The 23809-nt window shown below is 43.7% G+C and overlaps 2 protein-coding genes across 2 annotated transcripts; one reads left to right on the top strand and one right to left on the bottom strand.

Annotated features, from left to right (window-relative positions):
* On the bottom strand, positions 1 to 6833 carry slc7a2 (solute carrier family 7 member 2). Its single transcript, XM_070912894.1, has 11 exons — positions 6461 to 6833; positions 6213 to 6368; positions 5334 to 5499; positions 5065 to 5201; positions 4755 to 4977; positions 3751 to 3890; positions 1959 to 2061; positions 1240 to 1451; positions 994 to 1160; positions 788 to 896; positions 1 to 188 (listed from the first exon to the last, which is right to left on the bottom strand). Exons 1-11 carry the CDS (start codon positions 6828 to 6830, stop codon positions 1 to 3), a joined length of 1971 nt encoding a protein of 656 aa, XP_070768995.1. The 5' UTR covers positions 6831 to 6833.
* Positions 6834 to 13201: 6368 nt separating this feature from the next.
* Positions 13202 to 21674, top strand: mtmr7a (myotubularin related protein 7a). Its single transcript, XM_070913035.1, has 14 exons — positions 13202 to 13225; positions 13565 to 13687; positions 13931 to 14093; positions 14471 to 14628; positions 14725 to 14853; positions 16173 to 16307; positions 16551 to 16683; positions 18649 to 18758; positions 19650 to 19775; positions 20183 to 20232; positions 20315 to 20515; positions 20791 to 20925; positions 21108 to 21234; positions 21354 to 21674. Exons 1-14 carry the CDS (start codon positions 13202 to 13204, stop codon positions 21672 to 21674), a joined length of 1935 nt encoding a protein of 644 aa, XP_070769136.1.
* Positions 21675 to 23809: the final 2135 nt, after the last annotated feature.

Below are 23809 nucleotides of genomic sequence, written 5' to 3'. Positions count from 1 at the left end.
TTAACATTGGCTGGTCTTCTCTGGGCAGATGAAACGCTCCTGGTCTTTTCCTACTGCACCCGCACCAACCTGCTTCTCCCCGCTGGCCTTGTCGTGTTCCTGGGTGCTGCTGCTGTTTAAAGGACCCTGGAGTTGGCGCTGACGCTCCGCACTGTGCCAGATGCCGTAGCCAAAGTAGATCAGGAAGCCTGACAAAAGTGCCAGGAAGAGATATGAGATACCAAACAAAAACACAGAGGGTAAAGTTAGACATTTTGGGAAATATTCACTTTCTTGTCGAGAGTTAGATGAGAGGATCTCACACCTGTCCGCTAAATACGAAGCTACAGGCAGGACACCATTAACTTAGCTTAGCTTAGCATAAAGAATGGAAACAGGGGAAAACAGCTAGCCTGTGCTCTGTTCAAAAGACACCTACCAGCACCTCTCAAGCTCACTAATTAACATCTGTACAAAAACCAAAGCCTGAAAACATCACGCTGTGATATTATGAAGGGGTTAAATGCGGAACTACTTCTTGGCCGGGTACAGTGACTTCTTGAAGTCTCCAATGCTTACCTGGCAACCGTATGGTGATGACAAGATGCCAGGGAGTCACTGCTCCTGGCCGAGACAGCATGCCGACAGACAGAGCTGTTTCTCCCCGTTTCCAGTCTCAATGCTAAGCTAACTATCGCTGCTCATACACATGAGCGTGGTATGAATCTTCTCACATAACTCTAGACAAAAAAGAGAATAAGCATATTCCCCTAAATGTCGAACTTCCTTTAACATTAAAGGCACTCACCCACAGCCATCCACACAGAGAAACGTATCCACGTATCTCCACTCAGCTGAACCATGAGGTAAATATTGACAAATACGCTCAGAATGGGCAGAAAAGGCAGAAGGGGAACCTGTGGCGGCAACAAGCACAACATCTACCATCAATTCATTTGCAGTGGATCAGCCTCATTCCATATTTTCATTCCATTTCATTGAGTTGCCCCGCACCATGAAGGAGACCTTCTTGCTGGTCTGAGGCTGCCTGCAGACCATGAAGACGCAGCCGCTGAAGACGAGGAGACACGCGGTCAGCAATGCCAGGATCCACACATCCAAACTGAGGATGGAGTCGATGTGGTACGTGGTGAGATAGCTGACCACACACACTACCAGCACTGTGGTGTGAAAGCATACATTCAATTCAGACGTCCTTAGCTACATCATAAAAACATGATTTTAACCTGGCCAGCTTACCGAGCACACAGATGGACATGTTGACCACACTGGAGGAATGCTCAGAGGGCGAGACAGGAGGGTGTAGTACAGCCTGTAAGGTGGAGCTGCCACCCTTCAGCATGTTGAGGTGGGACTCCGACTCCGTCAGGTCAGACTCGCCCTCCTCAGAGGACAGGTAGTCCCTCTCACCGGTACCTGCCCGCCGCCCTAGGGATCCACTGGGCTGGTATCTGGACAACAGAGGCATCAAAGATTAAAAGGTCATACGTTTGCAGTTCAGTGTTTTCAGTGTCTCAAAGTACTTCCTGTTTATGTACAGTAAGTCCTTTATACAGCTACAAACCGCTTTCATTGTAAAACAGTTTAAGGTGTTTGGTTTTACTTTACAAAACAACTGAGGTCTATAAATCCATTTTAAAGCAGGGAACAAACTGTGTCTGTGTTTACTGCGGCTGTGGTGATGAGTCAACCACCAGAGGTGTACACAGGTCCAGAGTTTAGCAAGTGCTGAAAACTTAAGTAAACACCTCCATTCACTCAAGCAGCCACTTCACATTCACACAATGGGAGCATTCACAGCTCTTACATCACCAGTGTGATGCAACAACATGAGGTGTACGTTACACCTACGAGGTAATCATAGCTGTGGGATTTTGGGAAAGCTATAAGGAGAGCTGTTTCACAATGTTGCACAAATAAGATGTCTTTTTTTTTTTGTTATTTATAAATGTACCCACCTGAGAATCAGTACACACACAGCGACCAGCGAGTAGGCCAGCAGAGTACCAATGGACATCATGTCAACCAGCGCTTTGAGGTCAAACAGGAAGGCCATGATGGCTATAGTAAGCAAAAGAAATGCAATTAACACTTTCACCTTTAAAAACATCAAAATAAAAACAAGAAATAGGATCATTGATTACTGGAGCATGAAAACATTAATTTACACCCACATACAGTAGTGCAACAATTCTATTCTTGCAATTATATAAGGAAAAGCTGTTTTCTGCAGATGTACCCCCCAACAAACAAACACGAACAGATGCAAATTAAATTTCATGCAGATGTTTTCACAAAAAAAAAAAAGAGACACAAAAGAGTGAACTGTTTCCCCGGACTGGCAGCTGTAATCGTCTCCACACCAAGTGTCGTTTGATGTGAGATACACTGTGGTGTTCCCTCTCTTGTATCTCAGCACCAGACGCCGGTGTGGAGCTGATCTCAGCAGCACAGTTCAAACGCAGAGCGGTGGTATGTCCGCCGCTCCTCACAACATTACATTAAAACAAAAATAACAAAAAGAAAGCTCCCCTGCCCAGTTCTACCACTTGCTCGGTGCTTGGCCTGTGCTGTGCTGGGTCCCTCCCAGGGGTTTACATCTGTCTGTCACTCCACCAGGTCATTCACCTTACGGGTGTCAGCCCCAACACATGAGCACAGTGAGCATGATGCAACCTCATACCACACATGGTAGGAGAGCTTTAGAGGTAATGGTTTTTAACACTGTACACGCACCACACCAGTCCCCAAAGGCCAGCTGATTGAATTTCTTCTTCACTTTATCATTAAAAGTAGAAGAATATCTAATTCAAGAATAAATCACTTTACTTGACTTTCAGACAGCCGGCTGAAGAAAAAGTGTTTCACTGTGTGGCCAGAATGGAACTCTGTTGCAGCTAACCACACCCAACAGTGATGTCACTGTGTAGCGACACACCCTGGAGTACACTTCATCATCACTGCTGCCAGGTGAGAAGTTAAACCACTTTTTTTGTGAGAAGACTGATGCCACCTCTCTCATGTCTGTGCGCTAAATATGAAGCTACAGCCCTGCAGCTTCACTTCACTTCCCAGTAGCTAATTCTCTCTTTTCTTGTGTTGAAAAGTGACTAAAAGCCAAATGGACTGAAGTGGCGAACACAGATAATTCTTAAAACAAAAACAAAAAATGTCTCAATGATGTGTGTAATGTTTTCTCACATGCTTTTGGAAACACCATCACCAAGTTGAACATGCAGTCACCACCACCACCACCACCACCACCGTGTGCATAGATAAAAAATAAACCCAAACAAACAAGTCCACGATACAACCCCATGATAGGCGAGTCCTGGTCTCGGGAGCTTACCCGCAGTGGTACCTGCCGCCATGGTGGCAGCCACAGGCGACTGGCGCTTACTCACTTTGGACATAAATTTGAACAGAATACCATCTCGTGCCATGGCAAAGAGAATGCGCGGCAGAGGGAACATGGAGCCCAACAGGCTAGGGAGAAGAGGGTTCATGGTTAAGTTGAGGGCATTCTGGAAAGAAAACATGACACCTGCACAACTGTGAAAGAATGACGTGTGTGGAGGGAAAACCTCCTAAAACTGGATCATTTCAAAAGGAGAAAGTGTAAAAGGAGGGGGTCAGTTTCAGGAAGAAAAGAGCCAAATTATTATCTGCATCTCTGACTGTGTCTTTCACAGTTGATTGGTGGAGAAAGATTAGCAGGAGTGATCTCACTGGACTCTCCCCGGCTCTCACCTGCTACAACACCGGAGGTCATAGTGGCAATAAGTGGGGTCTTCGTCTTAGGATTGATTCGGGCTAAGGCTTTGAAAAGCACCCCATCCTCTGCCATAGCATAGATTACACGAGGCATGGGGAAAATGGAGCCCAGCAAACTGCATGAGACAGCGGAGACATGCAATACCAACACGTTAGTCAAGAGCCCCAAACACACACACACACACCTACAATTACATCATCAAAGCTTCAGAGCATGATTAAAGTCAGTGTCTTTCTTTCCTGTTGGCACTTATCCCATAGCCTCATTTTCTTTCATTCATTTTCTTAACTTAAATGAATGAAATACAACAGATTGTAGCTGCTTTTAAGGGCAAATTTTATATCTGAATGTCACTCAAATTGTTATGTTTGAAAGTAGATTTCCTCAGTTTTGAGAGCTGGTTTGGAGCTGGATTTAAAGGGGTTTCATGGGCCCCTTGAGTAATTACATTTTCCAGGAGTGTAAACATTTAGTCCAAACATATAAAAGCGCCACAATGTGTGTTAAAGGGTTTTCGCAACTGGTAGAAATTGTGAAAACAACTGCCAAAGGACAAACCCCAAAGTAACAGCCTAAACACAGATGGCAGGCACTGACTTATAAGTTTGATAAGTTGATGACTGACATCCACCAGGGAAGAAAGACAGAATTAAGTCACACCAATATATTGTTTTGAGACACACTTGCCCACCTTAGAGATGAATTATAAAAATAGTATATTACAAAGACATGCAGGTATCTGAAAACAGAGAGAATTAAGCACTGCACCCACTACGTCCCAATAAGCAACAGGAATCAATCCAATATGTGGTCATAATATTCTGACCATATCTCCTTCACAGTTATTTATAGTTATTTACCCATTTATAGCATGCACATCAATCATATTATAAATTCTGCTGACTCAAATACAGTTAATCTAAATGCTTTCGTCTACCATGAATATTGATTATTTCACTAAATCAAAGCCAGTGGTTACCTGGTAGAGAGGGCACATAGTGAACCTGCAGCCACCACATATTTGGCGGGGCCCCAGCCCACATACTCAAAAGCCATGGGCAGAGGGCTCTTCTCATCCAGCAGGTAGTAGGGCATCATCAGTGTGAGCGCGGCCGACACACCAAAGTACGCCAGGAAACACACGGTCAGCGACACCACGATGCCGATGGGAATGGCTCTCTGAGGGTTCTTCACCTCCTCCCCTGTCACACACGAACACACACACACATCTTCACGTGTAGCCTTGAAGAAATGAAATCACACTAAATCACCACCCATCAATAGCTCACCTGTAGTTGCAATGCAGTCAAATCCAACAAAAGCGTAAAAGCAGGTGGCAGCTCCCGCTAAGGTCCCACTGAAGCCGAAGGGCATAAACCCTCCAACTCCGTATTCACTGCTCACGTTGGCTGTCGCTGACAAGTTCCTGAAACATATAAACTCATCATTCATTTCACTGCAACACTTGGCCTAAAAATGGAGATGACATGAGGAACACAAACAAACCAGCCCAACAGTAGCACTGATAGTAATGCAGTGTATGTTATAAATAAATGACCTTGTGACTATGGTGACATTTATAAGGGATTCTTCAGATATCTTCCAGTTGTGTGTGTCTCCTTTGACAAAGCCGGAGATGATGACGAACAAGAGTACGAGCACGTTGATTGAGGTGAAGACTTTATTGACCCAGGCCGACTCCTTCACCCCGAACGACAGGAGTCCTGGAATGAGCGAAGAGGCGACAGAGCTCAGTACAGTACTGTGACCTTTATCTGACAAAAAAGTTGTTGGTTTTTGGTTTTGATGAATAGATATTGCATAAGATCTACATCTGTGGTCCTTATAAACAACCAAACACTAGTGGATGGTTTCTGGGTCACACTGACCTAATGTAACCATTGCATTGGCAGGCCACTGAGAGAAAACACATGATACAGTTTTCAGTTTAAGCCTCAGGGTCATAAAGGTGGAATTTAACTAAAACATGTCCCTGGACTGTCATGAATCCGACCACAGGAAATGAATATGGAGTAATCTCCAAGTCCTCAACAGCTACTGCCGGTATAAACTCTCAGCTGCTACAGTGGAGCCTCTCAGTGGCCTGAAACTGGGCTTGTACTGGGCAACTCCCAGCTGTGACTGTGTGTGACTGTGGGAAAGAGGAGTAGGGTGCTGCTGAAGACTAGCAGCATGATCGGGGAGGTTTTAAAAAGAAAGGGGGTGACTATGGGCTCCCAGTGGACTCACACTGCCCTGCCATATTAAGCACTTATCACACAATGTCCTGCCATCTCTTTATTGGATTATGCCAGCTGTGGCTCATGAAAGTTTTGAACAACATGCACCAATCCTAATTTCCGTTCTTTCTCTGCAGCCCCTGTACCAACATATGGACTTGAGTTTTATGATTCTCAGCTTTTATTTGCTGCCTTACCAGAAAGCAGCAGTATCAGGCAGACGGCAAAGAAGTCGGGGTACTGAGCCAGACCAGGAGAGTTCATGCTGAAGTAGGTTTTACAGAATACCTCTATGTGTCCTCCAATCATTTCATCAAATGTGCCACTCCAGGCGCGAGCAACTGAGGAGGTGCCTGTGAGAAAGCAAAAAAAAAAAAAACATACACCATGAAGAATTAGTGTCTTCTTTAAATAACATGTAATTCAAAGACTGTCACTAACTCACCGATCACATAGGAGAGGATGAGGTTCCAACCAGTGATGAAGGCCCAGATCTCTCCTACAGTCACGTAGCTGTAAAGGTAAGCAGAGCCGGTCTTGGGGACGCGTGCACCAAACTCAGCGTAACACAGGCCGGCCATGACGGAGGCTAGGGCAGCAATCAGGAAAGAGATGACAATGCTGGGGCCTGAGTCGCCCTTGGCCACCTCACCGGCCAGGACGTAGACGCCGGCGCCCAGCGTGCTGCCCACCCCCAGTGCGATGAGGTCGACGGTTCCCAGGCAGCGGCACAGTTTTGAGTCCTCCAGGCTGCTCAGGTCCACCACTTTCCTGCGCACCAGAGAGCGGCTGAATGACAAAACCTGCTCCAGCATGTTGATACCTGCTGACAAGAGGAAAAGACTGAAAATACCTGTGTAGCATAGATCTGGCCTACTTTACTGTTTGTTCCGTTGTCCCCTTCGGCATCAGACACCTTTTATTTCTAGCCAGGCCATGAATTTAAATAACAAAGTGAACTGGACTATCTGGTTAAATATGCATGTATTCATGCTCTAGGTATGAGTAGGTAATTTGATATGATCAATCAAAATGTGCACATGATGTGTGCATGCAGCATGAGGGCTTCTACGGTGCAGAGACACACAAAAAGAAGAAATCTTATTTAAAGAATCTCAACAGGTCGCAGTGCAAGACAGATGGAGAAAATCAGTCAGCAGATCTCATCCAATCATTACTATTCTTTATCTTAGCATCAATATTTGCACTAACATTCAATGAAAAGTGCAAGAATTGTGAAACCAAAGGTCGGGTCAATGAGCACAGCCTGATTTAACTCCACTGCAGCTCGTTCTCTTGAAAAAAATGCTGAAAAGTCAGTTGCATAACATGTGAGGATGAAACAAAAGGTGGGGTTAGGGCTGTTGAGAGGGATGTTAACCCTACAAACTATGACATGCAGTTCAGGAATGCTGCCAAGTGCTATAGCCTGGTAAAGTTCATACAGTAGTGTCCCATTAAAATCTATTGTTTGGGGTTATGGTGCAGATCTAAGTGCTCAAAGAGCTGCATTCATAAGGGGACCATGAATGCACCACTATGACACTATAAAAGACATTCCAGTATCTAATTACTAAAAAAAAAGACAAACTGCAAAGTCTTCTTTGTTGTCATTGTCTTGCATCTAGAAATGTCTCTTTTCATTAGTAAGATTGCTGGGGACCCTGCTGACAATATCTGCATGAATACAATAAGATAAATGAGGAAAGAAATATGCATGCTCTGCAGTGAATAGCTTCTAGCTTGCTTTTGAAGTTAAGGCTCCTTCCTTGAACCGACGCTTTGATTATCTTGACCGTAAATTAACACTGACGACCGTCCAAGTATGCATTGATCTCCATTTAAGTGTGTGTGTTTTTTTTAAGACCAGGAGAAATGAGTTTTGGATGTGACAGCTCATTAACATTACAATGTGGGCTGTATCACAGCAACAATACAGTGGATGAAAAGTGGGGACCAAAATCTGAGTTTGACAAGTGAAAATTCAGTTTGGGAAATTGATATTACTAATATGCAGATGTTAACCTGCATCATTAATCCATGCATGTGCATTTTACATTGTGACCGTTACAGCAACATGTAGATCACATCTGAAACTGAACATGTTGAATTACTCTGCAAAGACTGCAGGTTCACAAACAACTCACAGCTACTGCAACACAACTTTGCCTATTATATCCCAGCACGAGTTATTCTAAATGTGTGTGCAACCACGCTTCAGCTTGTGTTATGTCACAAGAGACGTGCGCCTACCTGTTGGAACGACACTGTGTGGATACGGCCGGTCTTCAGTTCAGACTCAGAGGAGAAAAGGCTGTCAGAAGTGTCTGTGCGTTTCTTCCAGCTTCCTTCTGCAGAGAGCCACAGCGGATGAAAGCACAGGTAAAAGTCAAATTACATCCACTGATGATCCCATGAACTGCTGCCTCGAAGCTCTGCCTCAGCACTGTGCTCTACACTGATTCATATGCTGGCATGTACACTGTGCAGAGCAGTGCTTTTTACGCCTCCCCTCTGTCCTCAGTGTTTCTTAATAGGATCTGCCCTCGCCTTGCCCCAGCCTCCAGTCCCACTGCAGCCAGGGGAGTGACGTCCCCTGAGCAGGGAGGCCGGGGGGGGAGGAGGGGACACCAGGGAGGAATTAGGGTGAGGTGGGGGACTGGGGGGGGGGCACCTCCATGCTTGAGGTTTGACGGAGTAAAACTGTGGAGACAACATTGCACCATACGCTCTCATGCTGGGATCACACAGCAGCACAGACAAGAGGAAGGAGGCAATCTTGATGGTAGAATTTGTGATTTCTAAAGCACACTCAGGCCAAATAGATCCCAGCTGCCCAGATGCTTACTGACTGCTGATAAATGGTTAGGCAACTGGCAATGACAAACATTGAGGCAGACACTTGTGTTTACCCAGTGCAGCCCACAGGAGTGCTGCTAAAAGCATGGGCGCTGATTGGTCAATGAAGGGTGGACGAGCTACAGCACTGGGGGGTTAAGTCCTCCTAATGGAGGACAGGTATTGCTCAATGTTCTCTGAGCTATTGGACCCATGGACGTTACAAAATCAATAACACAGCTCACTGTGGTACACCACCAAAAGCCTGGCATCTCCGCAGCAACTTCAGTTACAAGATTGAGCTCTTGGAGGAAAAAAAAAAAAGTCACAATTTTCCATCAAGCACTGCCTGCGAATTACAAGTAAGGCTGAGTTTGCGGTGGGAGAGAGTTTCTGCCAAGACCAGCTCAAACCAGCTGGAGACCTCAGTGGGAAGGTGGCAGCTGGTCGCTAGAAACACCGTCCAACCCGCAGACCTGAGACTCCGTGGCATGACGACTGCACGCTCTCTCTCTCTCAGTTTGTCCATCCAGCCAAGCAGCCAACTATCGGGGCTCATCGCCCACCAAGCCTTGGCTGCAGGGGCAGATTATCTGACCTGCATGCTGATGGGAAAGCTGGTGTTTTCTTTAAGGGTGGGCAGGCTGGAGACACTACTGTTAATGCTGGCTGTTTGTCTTGAACGCACACACATTTATCTACAAAATGGATCTAACTGCATTTTCCTGATTTGACACAAATACAGCCAGCAAGTCTGCACATGGCTCCCATCAAATGACTGACGAGCATGAAATTGAGGATTGAGGAAGATTTTTATCTATTGTCATATGAAGCACACTATATCAATTTTGTAGCTATTCAAAATGTAAAATTAATATTTTTGAGACACACAAATTATTTCAATTGCTGGAACAATGCTAAAATATCTTCCTGGACCCCAAAAAATACTTGCTTTTGGAATGAGCATTATGTTTTTGTCACATACAGGTAGTTACTGTAACCATGGAAAGGATGGAAAGGAGTCACCGGCTCACCGTATCTCCTTGTTGACATGCGCTAATTCTGTGAAGCCAATTGAATGCATTTGCCCTCCAATGGCTGAGTGACCTAGCTTCAAAAACGTGGATATGGTCAACAGATTGAGTGGTGTTTGCCTTGCAGACTCAGGGACTGCTCGCTCCAGTTAACACTGGTGTCACCAGGAAATGTTAGAGTGAACAATTACTGATAACACAGACAACAGCTCTGAGTAGAATCAAGACAACAAGATTAAAAACAGCAGTCTTTTGGGCCAGGATATACTTGGACCTTCATTCGACAACAATGGACATAGGGTTAATCCCTTTTGTTAACCATTAATCTAATAAAAGCTAAACAAATTTCGAAAAGGCAACAAATAGCTAGGTTTGAGTCAAATAAAGGCTACATGTCCCAGTCCCATGTTAAAACACTGCCAGATTGGATATACAGACCTGAATCAACTTCAGCCTCAGATTTCAGTGCAGCTCACTGGAAAAATGTAAAGACAAAGGATAAAAATAGGTTAGAAAGTTGTTTCGGAGGCCTGTATTTGCCATGGTTTAGATGTTTAATTTAATGTAATGGCACAGAGCTTCCTCATATTACATCTTAAGAGCAGTCTGGGGACTGAAGCCTGAAGACGCTCCCTGTTCTTAGTTTGACTTAATACCCTTTTTATTAAGTAGCAGTACGAAGTATTATCGATGGATGTGTTCATCCTGAGGACCCCCTCTCCCTGCTCTGCTGAGTGATTTCCTGTCTCTATCTAGGTCACTGGACAAGTCTTACAGTACAGTACTTGCAGGTTTTTGTGTAGTGCACAGGTTTCCAGGCACCTGCGTGGCCCCTGTGAAGCTTCCTGTGTCACTACAGGGTGGTTTCAGTTCAAGAGACAGGCTGACTGTCAGCAAACATGTAGAGGTCTTCAAAAAAATACTACACACTTACACACAAATATAAATAATACAAAGACCTTTCATGGTTAAGGAAACTACACAGGCCAAATGGACCACGGTACAATCTGAGGGTAGTGTACAGTATATTGAATGTCATCAATCTTTAGTTTCGACACATTTGGCAACAGTAACAGATTCCTTTAAATATGATCTGTGATGTCTGTTGGCCTGTGGGTTAATTGTATCCTGAAGCTGACTGAACTCCGAGCCCCTCCGGATACAATGACTTCCAAAAATGAATTCCACACTGAGAAGGCTAAAACGTTGTTTACCGTAAAACTGGCAGATATGCATGCAGGATTTCACAGGTTTACAACCCTAAATAAATATTTGGTTTCAAACCGTCCCTCTGCACTGTCAGGATCATTTCATATCTTTTTATATGAGGCAATTACTCCCACTAGACATGTGGCAGTGATATAACAGATATCAACCATGAAAAAAGAGCAAAGGCTGGATTGTCTTAATTAGTATATGCACATAATACGACTGCTCATTTCAACAGAGCTGAGATATCTGATCCGTGTAATATCATCAGAACTGAATGGGCTTTTATAATCATTGGACAATCAAGCTGCAGTGCAGAAGGAGAGGGCGTGCAACAGGGCTGCCAGGCGTCAGTAAGTCAATCACTTCTGCTTAGTTTAACTAACTACTTTTATTGTTTTTTTCTGTCTACTGTCCTGCAACAGATGGCTCCCCCTGCTAACTGGTGTGCAAAATGCTGCTGAATATACTATGCTAAAAATACACTTACATTTTGGTAGGACTTGCCAAAACTATGAATAAGTCAGATAAATGAAAACAGCTCAGTGTGGGTGTACAGATAAAATATATATACGTCCAGTGTAAATCATACGGGATCCATCTGTGTTTGCACTGGGGAGCTTCTCAAAATAGCTTCACGCTCTGTTTAACAGCGCAACAATCAGTTAAGCAAACTAGATATTTTATGCTCAGTGACAGAATGTGCAATACAGACGCCTATAAATTTTGCCTTGAAATAACATTCAGTCTGCTGGCCTACTTTCTGACAAACCCCCTAACATCTGAGCTGGATGCACAAATTATACCAGTTTTGACTTTGCTCTCAGACTAGTGTAGAGCAAATAAGAACGTTTTTTAATAAGTACAGATGGACTCATTATAGGCCTAAAAGTTGGCCAGCTATGCTGTCTCAAAAATAAGAGCTGTGTCTCTGAATGTCTCCTGCTGACAGCTTACAAAAAAAATACTGTAGAGTGGGCATGACAAAGGAAAACTTTTAAAACAAACAGCAAACCCTTCCAATGTTTTGTTTTTTTTTGTTTTGTCTCAATGACTGCTGTAAAATGTCTTTGTATCTGTAATTCTTCCAGAAACAAAATCTTCACGGCGGTGAAAAGAACAGAGTTGATAGGCAGCTTTAATCTTTTCATCTTTTTTTTAGTGTGAAAACAATTTAGGCCTACTGTGAATAGAGTAAATGTGTCAAAGCCCCTACACGTTACACCCACAAAGGTATTTCTACTTATGTTGCCTGATCCCCCACCCCCCGTAGGGACTGCCACCTTTATCAGTTTTATCACAACATTATGGTGACAATAATTCCCAGAACATTTAAATACGTGAACTCACCTGTGTGACTGTACAGTGTTTGTGCATCTTTTTGCTGTTTGCCTGTAGTATCTAGGGTCCATGACTGATTAGACTTAAACTTGCTTATAGCTATTGGAACCAGAGTATTGGCTCAGGATCTGTCCATACCAGGTAGCTAACTGCATTCACCTGGTGTCACGGGTGTAAACTGTTTATTGTTAATTAATTTGATAGCTGGAATTAAAGTCCTAATGCTGGAAGGAGCCAACACCATTGTCCTATAGGGAAAAAACATATTTTTCTGAGCAACGCTCCTCTGACCATCATTAGGGTAGCTCAAGTTTAAGCTAGCGTATTTATCAATAAACCACTTCATTAACCAATACATCTAATTAGTAATTTCAGTTAAGATGTGCGGTATGACTAATTTTCCTCTTATATGACTTGAGGTCGGTACATTTCTTGAATTGACTTACTTTCCGCGGTGAATACTTCACATTAGATGTTTCAGTATGTAGGTTTGGTGAGCTGCAGTCTGAAATGCCCTTTAACATTTTACACAGGCCCCAGCTCTGCACACGGCGGGCTTTAGGACCCGGCCAGCGGTGCAGCTCCCATGAAGACAACAGTTGCAGTCTTATGGCAGGTTTACCTGCGCGCTACTGACGAACATTAACAATTTAAGCTAAGCTACAGCATATTGTAACACGACTGTACACCTGTTGTAGTGTTGGTTGGTGTATTGTGAAGGGTTCAGTAATCACAGGAAGCGGCGGCTCGTCTCTCAGCTGCAGATGGAGCACATCCGACTACCAAAGGTAACCGCGGACCTGATTGCAGTGATTAGCTATAATTTCCGCACTGTGTCTCCAGTGTCACTCCAACACACACCGACACGGTGACCGCAGAGTTTTGATTCAAATCACTGGGCAAACACAAGCTTTAATGAAAGGGAATGTGCTGTCTCGGCCACGTAGCCAGCCAAGGTCCTCCTCCTGCTGCTGCAGCCATCCGCCACATTTGACGGCAGGGTGTGTGTTTGTGTATCAGTGCAGTTAACACACGCACATCTGTGTCAGAGCTTCTGTATGAGTGGCTGACCGTGTGCTGAGGATGAGGCTGTTTTGATGTTGTTGTTCTTCCTCTTCCTCCTCCAGGTGGAGAATGTAAGGCTGCTTGACAGAGTCTCCCCCAGGAGAAGTAGGGTGGGCACCGTCTACCTGACAGCCACGCACACCATCTTTGTGGAGAACGAGGCTGGAGTGCGCAATGAAACATGGGTAGGCAACAGCTCAGAGAGTGCACTGAAGGGCCAGACTCAGTTAGGGCAAACCTTAAAGTAAGTGTTTAGGAATGTGTCTGGGTGAGATGTTGTTAGAAGGCCTCAAATACAGAGCAAGGCACAGTGGAGTCCATATGCAGTAGACAAGACATGCTTTTTACTTCATCATGCTCTGCAATGTGTTTGCAACATAAAACAGACAATCAAAGGTCTATGTTTGCCTTTTTATTTTTCTCACCAGGTGCTTCACAGTTTGGTGTGCAGTGTGGAGAAACAAGCTGCCACAGCCTCAGGATGTCCTCTGCTCATTCGCTGCAAGAACTTCCAGGTCCTTCATTTTGTCATACCTCGAGAGCAGGAGTGCCATGATGTTCACCTGTCCCTGCAGCGTCTCTCCCAGCCAGGTAAGCTGTGTTATCGTGTCGACAGAGCATCAATATGGTGGTGTTATTGCTCAAATGAGGCTTAGAACCAGACCAGTATATCAGAAGTTCAGTATTGAACTATAGCTACAATGATTTCTGTATATCCTGCCTCCCCCATAAATCTTTAACCAAATTTGAGGCATGCTTTATAAGGATGTATGTTTTTAACAAGGATAAGAAATTGTATCAGTTGACATGAGAGTTATTTGTATCAATGCCAGATTCAAAGCCCAGTATTGTCCAGACTCTGGTTTTCATTTCCTCTGCTTTTGCAACACTTCAGTCTGTCTAACTCCCACAAATTGGAGCTTTTTGCGCATCAAACTTCAGCAGTCAGCCAGTGTTGTGCCTTGCAGAGAGTTACGAGGAGCTGTATTGCTTCTCCTATAAGCCCAACGTTGATGAGGAGGAGAGACGGCAGGAATGGAACTTCTTGGACCTCAAGGCTGATTACAGCAGAATGGGACTCCCAAACTCCCTGTGGAAACTCTCCCCTGTCAACCGACACTACAAGGTCAGTGAGCCGACATCTACTGTATGACCAGTTGTGCTATTATATCCTAATAAGGACATGGCAGTAACTTGGATTTTGGTCATGTTATTTCCAAAGGTGAGTGACACTTACCCCGCTGACCTGTTTGTACCCGAGTCGGCCACACCTCCGGTCATAGTGGGGAGCTCCAAGTTCAGAAGCAGAGGCAGGTTTCCAACTCTGTCGTACTACTCCAAAGAAAATCACGTAAGTTCACTGCATACATGCTCTCTTTTCAGTTTCTATATGCTTCCTCTGACATTTCATGTTAACGACATTGCAGTTGACACTTCTCAAACTGTGAGTGAGGATCGAAGCGAGAGCGACAGAACCAATCTCTCTGACTCAGACCGTGCACAGGAATGATATGAAGCTTGTTAGAGGAAAGCCAATCAAAGCAGATAAGAGATCACATATTAAGATGTAAAATGTCACGATGATATTACATCTTTTTTGCCTGCTTTGCTTGGCCAGTTTTTGTTGGCGAAAAGACGTGTTAAAACTGGTAAATGTGAAAATATTGTTGATTTTACACCAGAGTTTAAGTTTTAGAGTAACTGAAATTGACATACGAACTGTACATCAGATATAGACACTGAGCCTGAAATGAAATACGAGAAATTGATGATGCTCTGATGGCACCAAAGTAGCACCAGATTCTCTGTTTAGTTTGGTATCATTTGCTCTGATTGTGTGCAGCTGAGACTGACCTGTTGATCACATTGACAGCCAAGCTACAGGTTAATATGAGACTTTTGTGTTTGAGATGATATAGAGCAAAAACAGATTTTTCTTTTTTGGCCTTTCACTTTTTATTAATGAAATAAAAAATGTCTTGGTATGTGGCAACAGGTAAATCTTCATCACGTCAGGGTCACAGGAGTAGACATTACTGAAAGACATGGAATAGAAAATGAATAAAAATAAAAGAGACATACAAAAGTACAAGTCTCGGTCAATAATAAAACAAAATGGAAAGAGAACCTGTGGCGCACACAGGGGAGTCTTAGCCATTAAATCTAAACAGCCGCTTTGTCAAGTGTCACGTGAGGAGACGTCCATTCTGTCATTAAATCAAAGCATGAATTAGGACCATTTTCTGTATCTGAATCAGGAACAAGCATGAACATTTATAATCCGTCCTATTAATCCTTGACTGGACAGTTGGGAGTGCTTTATCTGTGTGTCAGAGTTCAGCTTCCCAGGGTTGAGGGTCCAGTGTGTGTGGAGCTCGGTTCCTACAAAGGGGCTCCGCTCTGGTTCATGAGCCAGAAGAGAGAATCACACAATGGTCTCTGGCCCTTTTCCCTTGTGGCTACTAAATGGAGATATGAGACATTTGTGTGGTTGATGAATTTAAATTGAACATGCAAAGGAAAGAAAAAGTACTGTGAATTTGTGTTCACCCTGATTCTCACATGTTGATTATTTTTTTTATTCTAAAATGTCATCAAGTAATGATTCAGTAAACAGACGAGTAAACACGTAAACTGTATGAAGCCTGAGTGCCTCTTGCCTCCTCTCAGGCTGCCATCTGCCGCAGCAGCCAGCCCCTGTCAGGTTTCAGCGCTCGCTGCCTGGAGGATGAACAGATGCTGGAGGCCATCCTGAGGTCCAACCCCCGCAGCGACTTCATGTATGTGGTGGACACCAGGCCCAAGGTGAGCCCTTTGTGCCTAAGGAACGGCATGTGAAAATACAAGTTCTTACAGTACAATGCTGTATGTTCAGGTGGGCTTTATTTTCCATACTGCGTTTTGCCAGCTGGATGTGCTCGCAGCAAAAGCCTTGAAAACATCCTGTCCATGTGCTCGTTTAACCATGATCAATATTATGACATTATAACATGACATTTGTGTAAATTTATTTTGTATGTTCTGACGATGAATCAAATGTCTTTCTAGCTGAATGCAATCGCAAACCGAGCTGCAGGAAAAGGCTACGAAAATGAAGACAACTACTCCAATATTAAATTCCAGTTCATCGGCATCGAGAACATCCATGTTATGAGAAACAGCCAGCAAAAAATGCTAGAAGGTAATTATCACGTCCTCCTGAAATGATTTCTCACATAGATTGTGGATTTATTTACTGTAGTAACAGTTTAATAGCAGTGCGTTCATCACTGTGTCAAATGTTTTCACCACATCAGTGTTTGTGGAACGAAGTGTATATTTTCTGGCATGAAGTGCGCCGCTTCTTCACATTACTAAAGCAGAGAGGGACCCCATGCTACCCCTGTGGCTTTTAATATGCACTCATGCAGACTGAACTGTGCTGCAATCAGTCCTCAAATGAGCCCACAGGAGAATTTCTGGGTATTGTGCAGGGGTGCTCCTAGGAAGACTTTGAATCCATCTGGATTTTATTTCTGAGCTATTTTGGTTTCCCGGAGTGGACAATCCGGGACCTTATCCCCCAAAGAGAGACCGAGGGCGTGAGAATGATGTGATTTCAAGTCTGAAAAGTTATAGCTGTTCTTAGTTGTGATAACTCTTTGCCCCCTGGCAGCACAAGGGAAGTCTTTAAATGTTGGAGACTGCGCCTGCCCTTCATAGCCTGCCTGGCTCTCCCTACCCGATTGCACACTTCAATAAGATTTAGAAGACCCCCTGCCTGGCAGCATTACCTCAAACAATTCTTCTAAGTGGAAGTCTGCTCTACTTAGTGTTTATAAAAGGTTGCATGAACCCATTCACCTGCTCGCTCTCCTATCAGTGGCCACAGAGCGTTCTTACAGGTGAGCATGCTGGTGTAGTGTCAGCAGAAAAAGCACTTTATCAACTCAACTCTGTCAACACTGTAATGAGTGAGGAGTGAGCAGATGTTTTCATGCTGTTGTCTAAAAGTGTGTCTGTGTTATGAATGCTAATATGATGAATTGTCCCGAACAAATGAAATGTCATCTGTGGAGAAATGGGATCATGTCACTCTGCCCCTCAGTGAACTCAAATATTTATGTTGAACCCTGAAGATGGGAAAAATAAATTTCAGATTCAGTTTTACCAGATAAACAAACATAATGCAGGAAGCCTTATGGTACAGAAATGGATCTGTATTTAACTGCCTTCCTTGCCTGTGTTATTGTGGCCATGGCTTCGTGTTACATTCATATTTTAAAATACAGAATAAAAAAACTAACAGCTCTGTGAGGCCATACTTGCGCACAGTGTTTTTTTTTGCTAAATGTTAACGTGTTCACAATGACAATGCTAACATGTTGATGTTTAGCAGGTATAATATTTACCATGTTCACCAACATTTGCTAATTAGCACTTAACACAAAGTACAGCTGAGGCTGAATGTCATTGGCTTTGCATGTATTTGGATATAAACCAAAGTGTGAAAATTAAAAAGATTCAAATTCATGAGGGGAACATGAATGTCTGCGCCAAACATCATGACAATCCATTAAGTAGTTGCAAAGGCATTTCTCTCAAAACTACAAGTGAACCTCATGGTGGCGTTAGAGGAAAAGTTACTGTACATATCTTAAGGATGCATCATCTGGGAACCATGAATATCTACAAAATATTGTGCCAATCGATGCAGTAGATGTTGAGATATTTCACATGAAAAGTGAACACTTTGGCCTGCTGGTGGCTCTAGAGGAACACTCAGGGGATCACCAAAGTCAATAGACTTCATCCTCTGGGGACCATGAATGCCTGTTCCAAATTTCATGGCAATCCATCCAACAGTTGTGGAGCTTTTTCAGTCTGAACCCAAATGTTGGACAGACAGACAGACAGTGCCCTCCCTAGAGCCGCGCTGCCAGCGTGACTAAAATCATTGGCTGGGGTCCAAATGAACCATCACACGAGAAGCTGAAGTGGTTGTGAAAAACCAAATACGCCAGTGTGACCCACATTTTCTCACGCCATGCACAGATTCCCTGTGAATTCATTGTCATGAACGTCCTTAAGTGATGTGGGGTTTAATAAAGTCCAGTGATCAGGTATGCTCCGTGTTTCCGGTGAGACAGCTGTGTTGTGGTTACAGTGTGTGAGCTGCGTTCCCCCTCCATGTCTGACTTCCTGGAAGGTCTGGAGAGCTCAGGCTGGCTGAAGCACATCAAAGCTGTTTTGGATGCAGGCATCTTCATCGCTAAGGTCAGTCTGGAGGTTAATCCCTGCTGTCTGCCTCACCACTGCACTCAATATTAGTTTAGGTGTGTGTGTGTGTGTGTGTGTGATACAGATATTGTGTGTCTGTGTACACTCAGTTGCCAGTTATGAGGTACACCTAGCCAAGACTAATGCAGTCTAATCAGTCCTGCAACTAATCCTTTACACAGCTACCCTCATAGATATAAATAGGGTGGACAAAATAATAGACAACACAAACTACAGCTATCCAGATCACTCCCCTCTGGCTGCATCATGTATGATATATAATGGCAGTACCTGCTCTCAGGCTCCACCTGTCAAAGTCGTGGTTGTACATGCGGAAGTTTAGGGAACGGCTGTGGTTGGGGTCAGTCAATTCAACAGAAGTGGGAAGTAGAGAGTCCCTAAAAGGTGCAAATCAGGAAACATTAATGATCTGAGAAACCAGCCGTTTCCCTTCTCAAAACTGACATTTACCAGAGAGTTTTTAATTATTGATAAAATACCACAACCAACTGTGTAAGAGTTCTCAAAGCAGATAAAAGCAGGAGCATGAGATAACAATCATACAGAAACACAATACAATGTAATAACAATAAAACCATGACATCATGACGTCTGTTTCCATGAACTTCAGCTGCAGAAACTTGGAAACTAACCTCCGATGCAGTCTTGTTTAAGCTGTTTCCATTGTTAAGTCTTGCATGTTTTGATTTCTACAACTTATTGCAGTGTGCAGCCTCGGGTCCCTCAGATGGTGTATTTGAGCATTTAAAAGTGCCCTGCAGAGTTTTCTTGTAAACAAACACACTTCTGTGTGTTTCTCACCAAAAGCCTTGAGGTCTAAACAACATGTTTGTTTGTTTGTTTGTGTTTGTGTGTGTGTGTGTGAAGGCTGTTGCAGAGGAGGGTGTCAGTGTCCTGGTTCACTGTTCAGACGGTTGGGACCGCACTGCCCAGGTGTGTTCAGTGGCCTGTGTGCTGCTGGATCCGTCCTACAGGACCCTCAGAGGACTCATGGTAGACACTGAAACTTTGCACTGTGAATGTCACAAACCCCTCTGGTACACTCTGTATCATATTATTATTATTATTATTATTATTATTATTATTATTATTATTATTATTATATCCAGGTAGTAGTAGACCACAGTGGGCTCATGAGGCTTGTTTCTTTGATCAGAAGAATTTGCATGGGCCAACTTGGAATCCACCAAGAGCCACTATGGGAAATAAATATAACAGAGCAGCCTGCTTTTGGGTATTTCCCCTAAAGTCAGAGGGAGATTACCCCACACAAAGAGTGAAGAGGTTCAGTTCTTCTGCAGGGATAGACTGTGCACTATGTCTGAACCTTTAATCATGGCCTGCTGAAATTTAACAAAAGCTCTGGTCCTTCTGTTTTGTGATGTTTTTTCTGCACTCAGGTTCTCATCGAGAAAGACTGGGTCTCATTTGGACACAAGTTCTCTCACAGGTTTGACTCTACAATATTATTGTCATAGCATCTATGATTTACATGTGTTGTTTTGATCTAACTGTCTTCACCTCCTCTCCAGATGCAACCACCTGGTCGGGGACCCTAAAGAGGTGTCTCCCATCATAGACCAGTTCCTGGAGTGCGTGTGGCAGCTCATGGAGCAGTTCCCCTGTGCCTTTGAGTTCAACGAGAGGCTCCTCATCACCATTCACAGCCACATCTATTCCTGCCAGTATGGCAACTTCATTGGCAACAACCAGCGGGAGAGGATAGAGCTGGGGTGAGATTTACACCTGCAGCCGCCATCAAGTTTCTTTTCCTTTTCACAGCACAGACATCTTGTCAGAGCTGCCGCTCTGAGAGAAGACTAACTACTGGAGAGAAGTGACAGCTGGTAGTAAATTACATCACCAGGCTCCTGGAAATAGAGACGACTTTATGCTAGAAACAAACAAAAAAAACATAAATTATTCTATTTCTTTCTTTTATCAGAAGCCCATTAATCATGTTTTTATATTGCCTTTATCTCTTGGCTGCCACTTAACATTCATACAGATTGCGTGAGAGGACTCACTCTTTGTGGAGTTATCTAATGACGAACCAGGCAGACTACATCAACCCTCTGTACCGACCAGACCACAGCCAGACACAGGGGCTCCTCAGGCCATCTACTGCCCCCTACTGCTTTAAGTACGTAAAACATTCAAATGTCACAAATACTAACAACGCACACAAGTTGACAGTTTCAACAAGTTTGAAATCTGTTATATACATGTATTTCTTATCAACACAAGTCTGAATTATTAGTGTGTTTCATATTAAATCCATATACATGTGAGGAACAAGAGCTGATGACCTCCTGCTTCCTACAGGTTTTGGAGAGGGCTGTACAACCGCTTTGACCGAGGGATGCATCCTCGGCAGTCTGTAGAGGATTATCTGAGTGCCATCCAAGAGGAGACACAGCAGCTGGAGGAGCAGCTGGCTTCACACAAACAGGTAGAACAGGGCTGTAAATTCATACTGCTCAACATTTCTCATGAGGAACAAAATCTACTGCAGTGTTTTTCCTGGTTATAGAGGATGACTGTAGTCTTCATGCCTTACATTATCTGTAGAAAATTGCTCAGCTGGAGCAGGAGCAGGGGTGGAGCGTTACCCAGAAAGCAGCCACCTTTGATAAGAGCCCCACTGCGTGGGCTCGCAGTAATGACCTCGGCCTGGCCAACACCCCTCAGGACTACACCGGGTGCTTCATCACCAGCAGCCCCTGTCAGCCTAAAGCACCCGACAGCAGCCTGATCCTCCTGCCGCAGGACTTGAAGCAAACGTCGGAATCCACACTCTCCAACGGCAGCGACCAGGAGTCGGGGATTGCAGACCTGAGCTGCCGCTCACCTCTAAGCGAGGACAGCACCAGGGATCCGGACTCTGATTAGGCTGCTTACTCAACTGCTTGAGCAAATGTAGCATTTGGCGGAAGGTGCAGCACCGACCAGCCGTCTACGGGGCCACTGAACAAGCACTACCTTTACATTCACCAAGAAACCCAGCTATTGGCTAACTCCAGTGAAAAGTCTTATTCGGGTTATACAACTGACTAGCACTTTTGTTTGCATGTGGTGTGGTGGACTCTCCCTGTTGCCACATACATACTAGTTGATAGCTGTTTACTGTAGCTGACCACACTTCTTACCCTGGTGAAAGAAATTAAGATTCTCAAAGTAATAGCAAAGCTGAATATTGCCCACTGTCATGATTGCAGTACATAGAAAGTTAAAAAACAGTGAAATGCTTCCAGGGCCACAGTAACCAGTTTAATGTGGGAGACATTTTAGCCACAATACTATTGAGGACTCGTATCAACAAAAAGTAGTTTACCAGAGTTAAGAGGAAGTTAAGAAAAATAGTGAATGATGCAGAGTGTGTCAACTGATCATTAGCTGCGTATGCTTCCTTTTTACTGTAGTCTTCCATATACTTTGTTTATTCATTTGGCCTTTCAATGTAAACAATGAAGTAGTCAGCAGCACTCCAAAGAGACCAAATCATCGTTTTAGGTGCCTTTTGCAGCAAAAGGGGAAATTACAACACAATGAAACCGATCAAATAATGACACGCGATAAAACAACAAATGGACAAACTTCAGAGATAAAAAAAAAAAAAAAAAAAAAGTTTAGGCTCAACAACAAGCATATGACAAGTGTTCACACAATATGTCACATGGTGCTAACTGGCATTCAGAATGACTCATCTTTGTAGCAGTGTGTGGAGAGATTTATCTCCTTAAGTCCTTTTCCATAAAGTGTTTTGTTAATTCTGTCTAACACCTGATTTTAAATGCTGTCGCACCTTATGGTCGCTGCTACTCACAGGCAGTCTGGATTCAACATTTCAGTGTGGCCTGAAAGAGCAGCAGTAATCCTGTTCCATTCTCTTCAGATGATAATGTAGCCGTGTTTCAACCCCAAAAGATATACTAAGACTTATCCCTCAGAGCACCACAGTGACCTCAGCTGGGTTGTGGAGTCATTACACCACAGTAACCAGTGGTTAGCCGTGGTTGATTGGCACCTTGTGGTCCACAGCTGGGTGTTTCCACTAGATAAACAATATCATGTGATATTTGCACTAGAAGATGTGCAAAATAAGTTTTTAAATTTTATTGAAGACGAGGCAACTGTATACATTTCTGTCCACAATGTTTCAACACCAGATTTGATGTGATCAAACCAAACCACTTACCAAAGGGAATCGACTGTCTACTGCTATAAATAGTGCACTAGGACTACTGACCCACTATTGATGAGAGCATGTGAACTCAAATACATGCTGCTGCTTTGGGCAGCAGGTTACCGACTGACTTCTTGAATATTGTAAAATTAGCATTAAAACTGCTGACTTTAGTGTAGTGTAGTATACATTAGGTGCACTCCAATACTGCAAAAGAGCAATGCAGAGGTTAACAAGCAAAGCATGTTAAGATATTTTTGTACTATGACCTATTTTTTGACTACTGTAATTTTGGCTTTAATGCATGTTGTTTTTATTTGTGTCAGAGGGTCTAAAATGTCCCGTCTTGAGGAATCCTGACCTGTATGAAAGAAAGAGCTTCATGTTGCTGCGTTTATTTGTTCAGGTGGAATAAGAGCCACATTTGTCAAACTGATCTAAATTCAAAGTTGTGTAATTTGTGTCAATTTTCTTCTGAAGTAAATAAATACAATATTGTCAATTCTATTGTAATAATTCTTGATTGTGTTCTTGCCTTTTTAAAGGGTCAGTTCACGTTTGGTTTTATTTGCTCAGGGTTTGAGATTTGTGGATAATCTACACAACACACTGAATAGTTGTCTTAGGGATTACTTTTTCAGTAGAAAGTAGTTCCAGTCAAAAATGTTGACAGTTTGGGCGCCCCAGTAGTTCACCTCAGCACGTACAATATACTGAGTCCTTACTGCAGAGCCCGGGTTTGAGTCCAGCCTGGGTCCTTTGCTGCATGTCATCCCCTCTGTCTCTCTCCCACCTCCCCTGTCTCTCGTCTCTTCAGCTGCCTGTCACTATCCAATAAAGG

Source organism: Enoplosus armatus, chromosome 10, assembly GCF_043641665.1.
Source record: "Enoplosus armatus isolate fEnoArm2 chromosome 10, fEnoArm2.hap1, whole genome shotgun sequence".
In the NCBI taxonomy this organism is placed as follows: domain Eukaryota; kingdom Metazoa; phylum Chordata; class Actinopteri; order Centrarchiformes; family Enoplosidae; genus Enoplosus; species Enoplosus armatus.
This window is presented reverse-complemented; position numbering and strand designations above follow the sequence as displayed.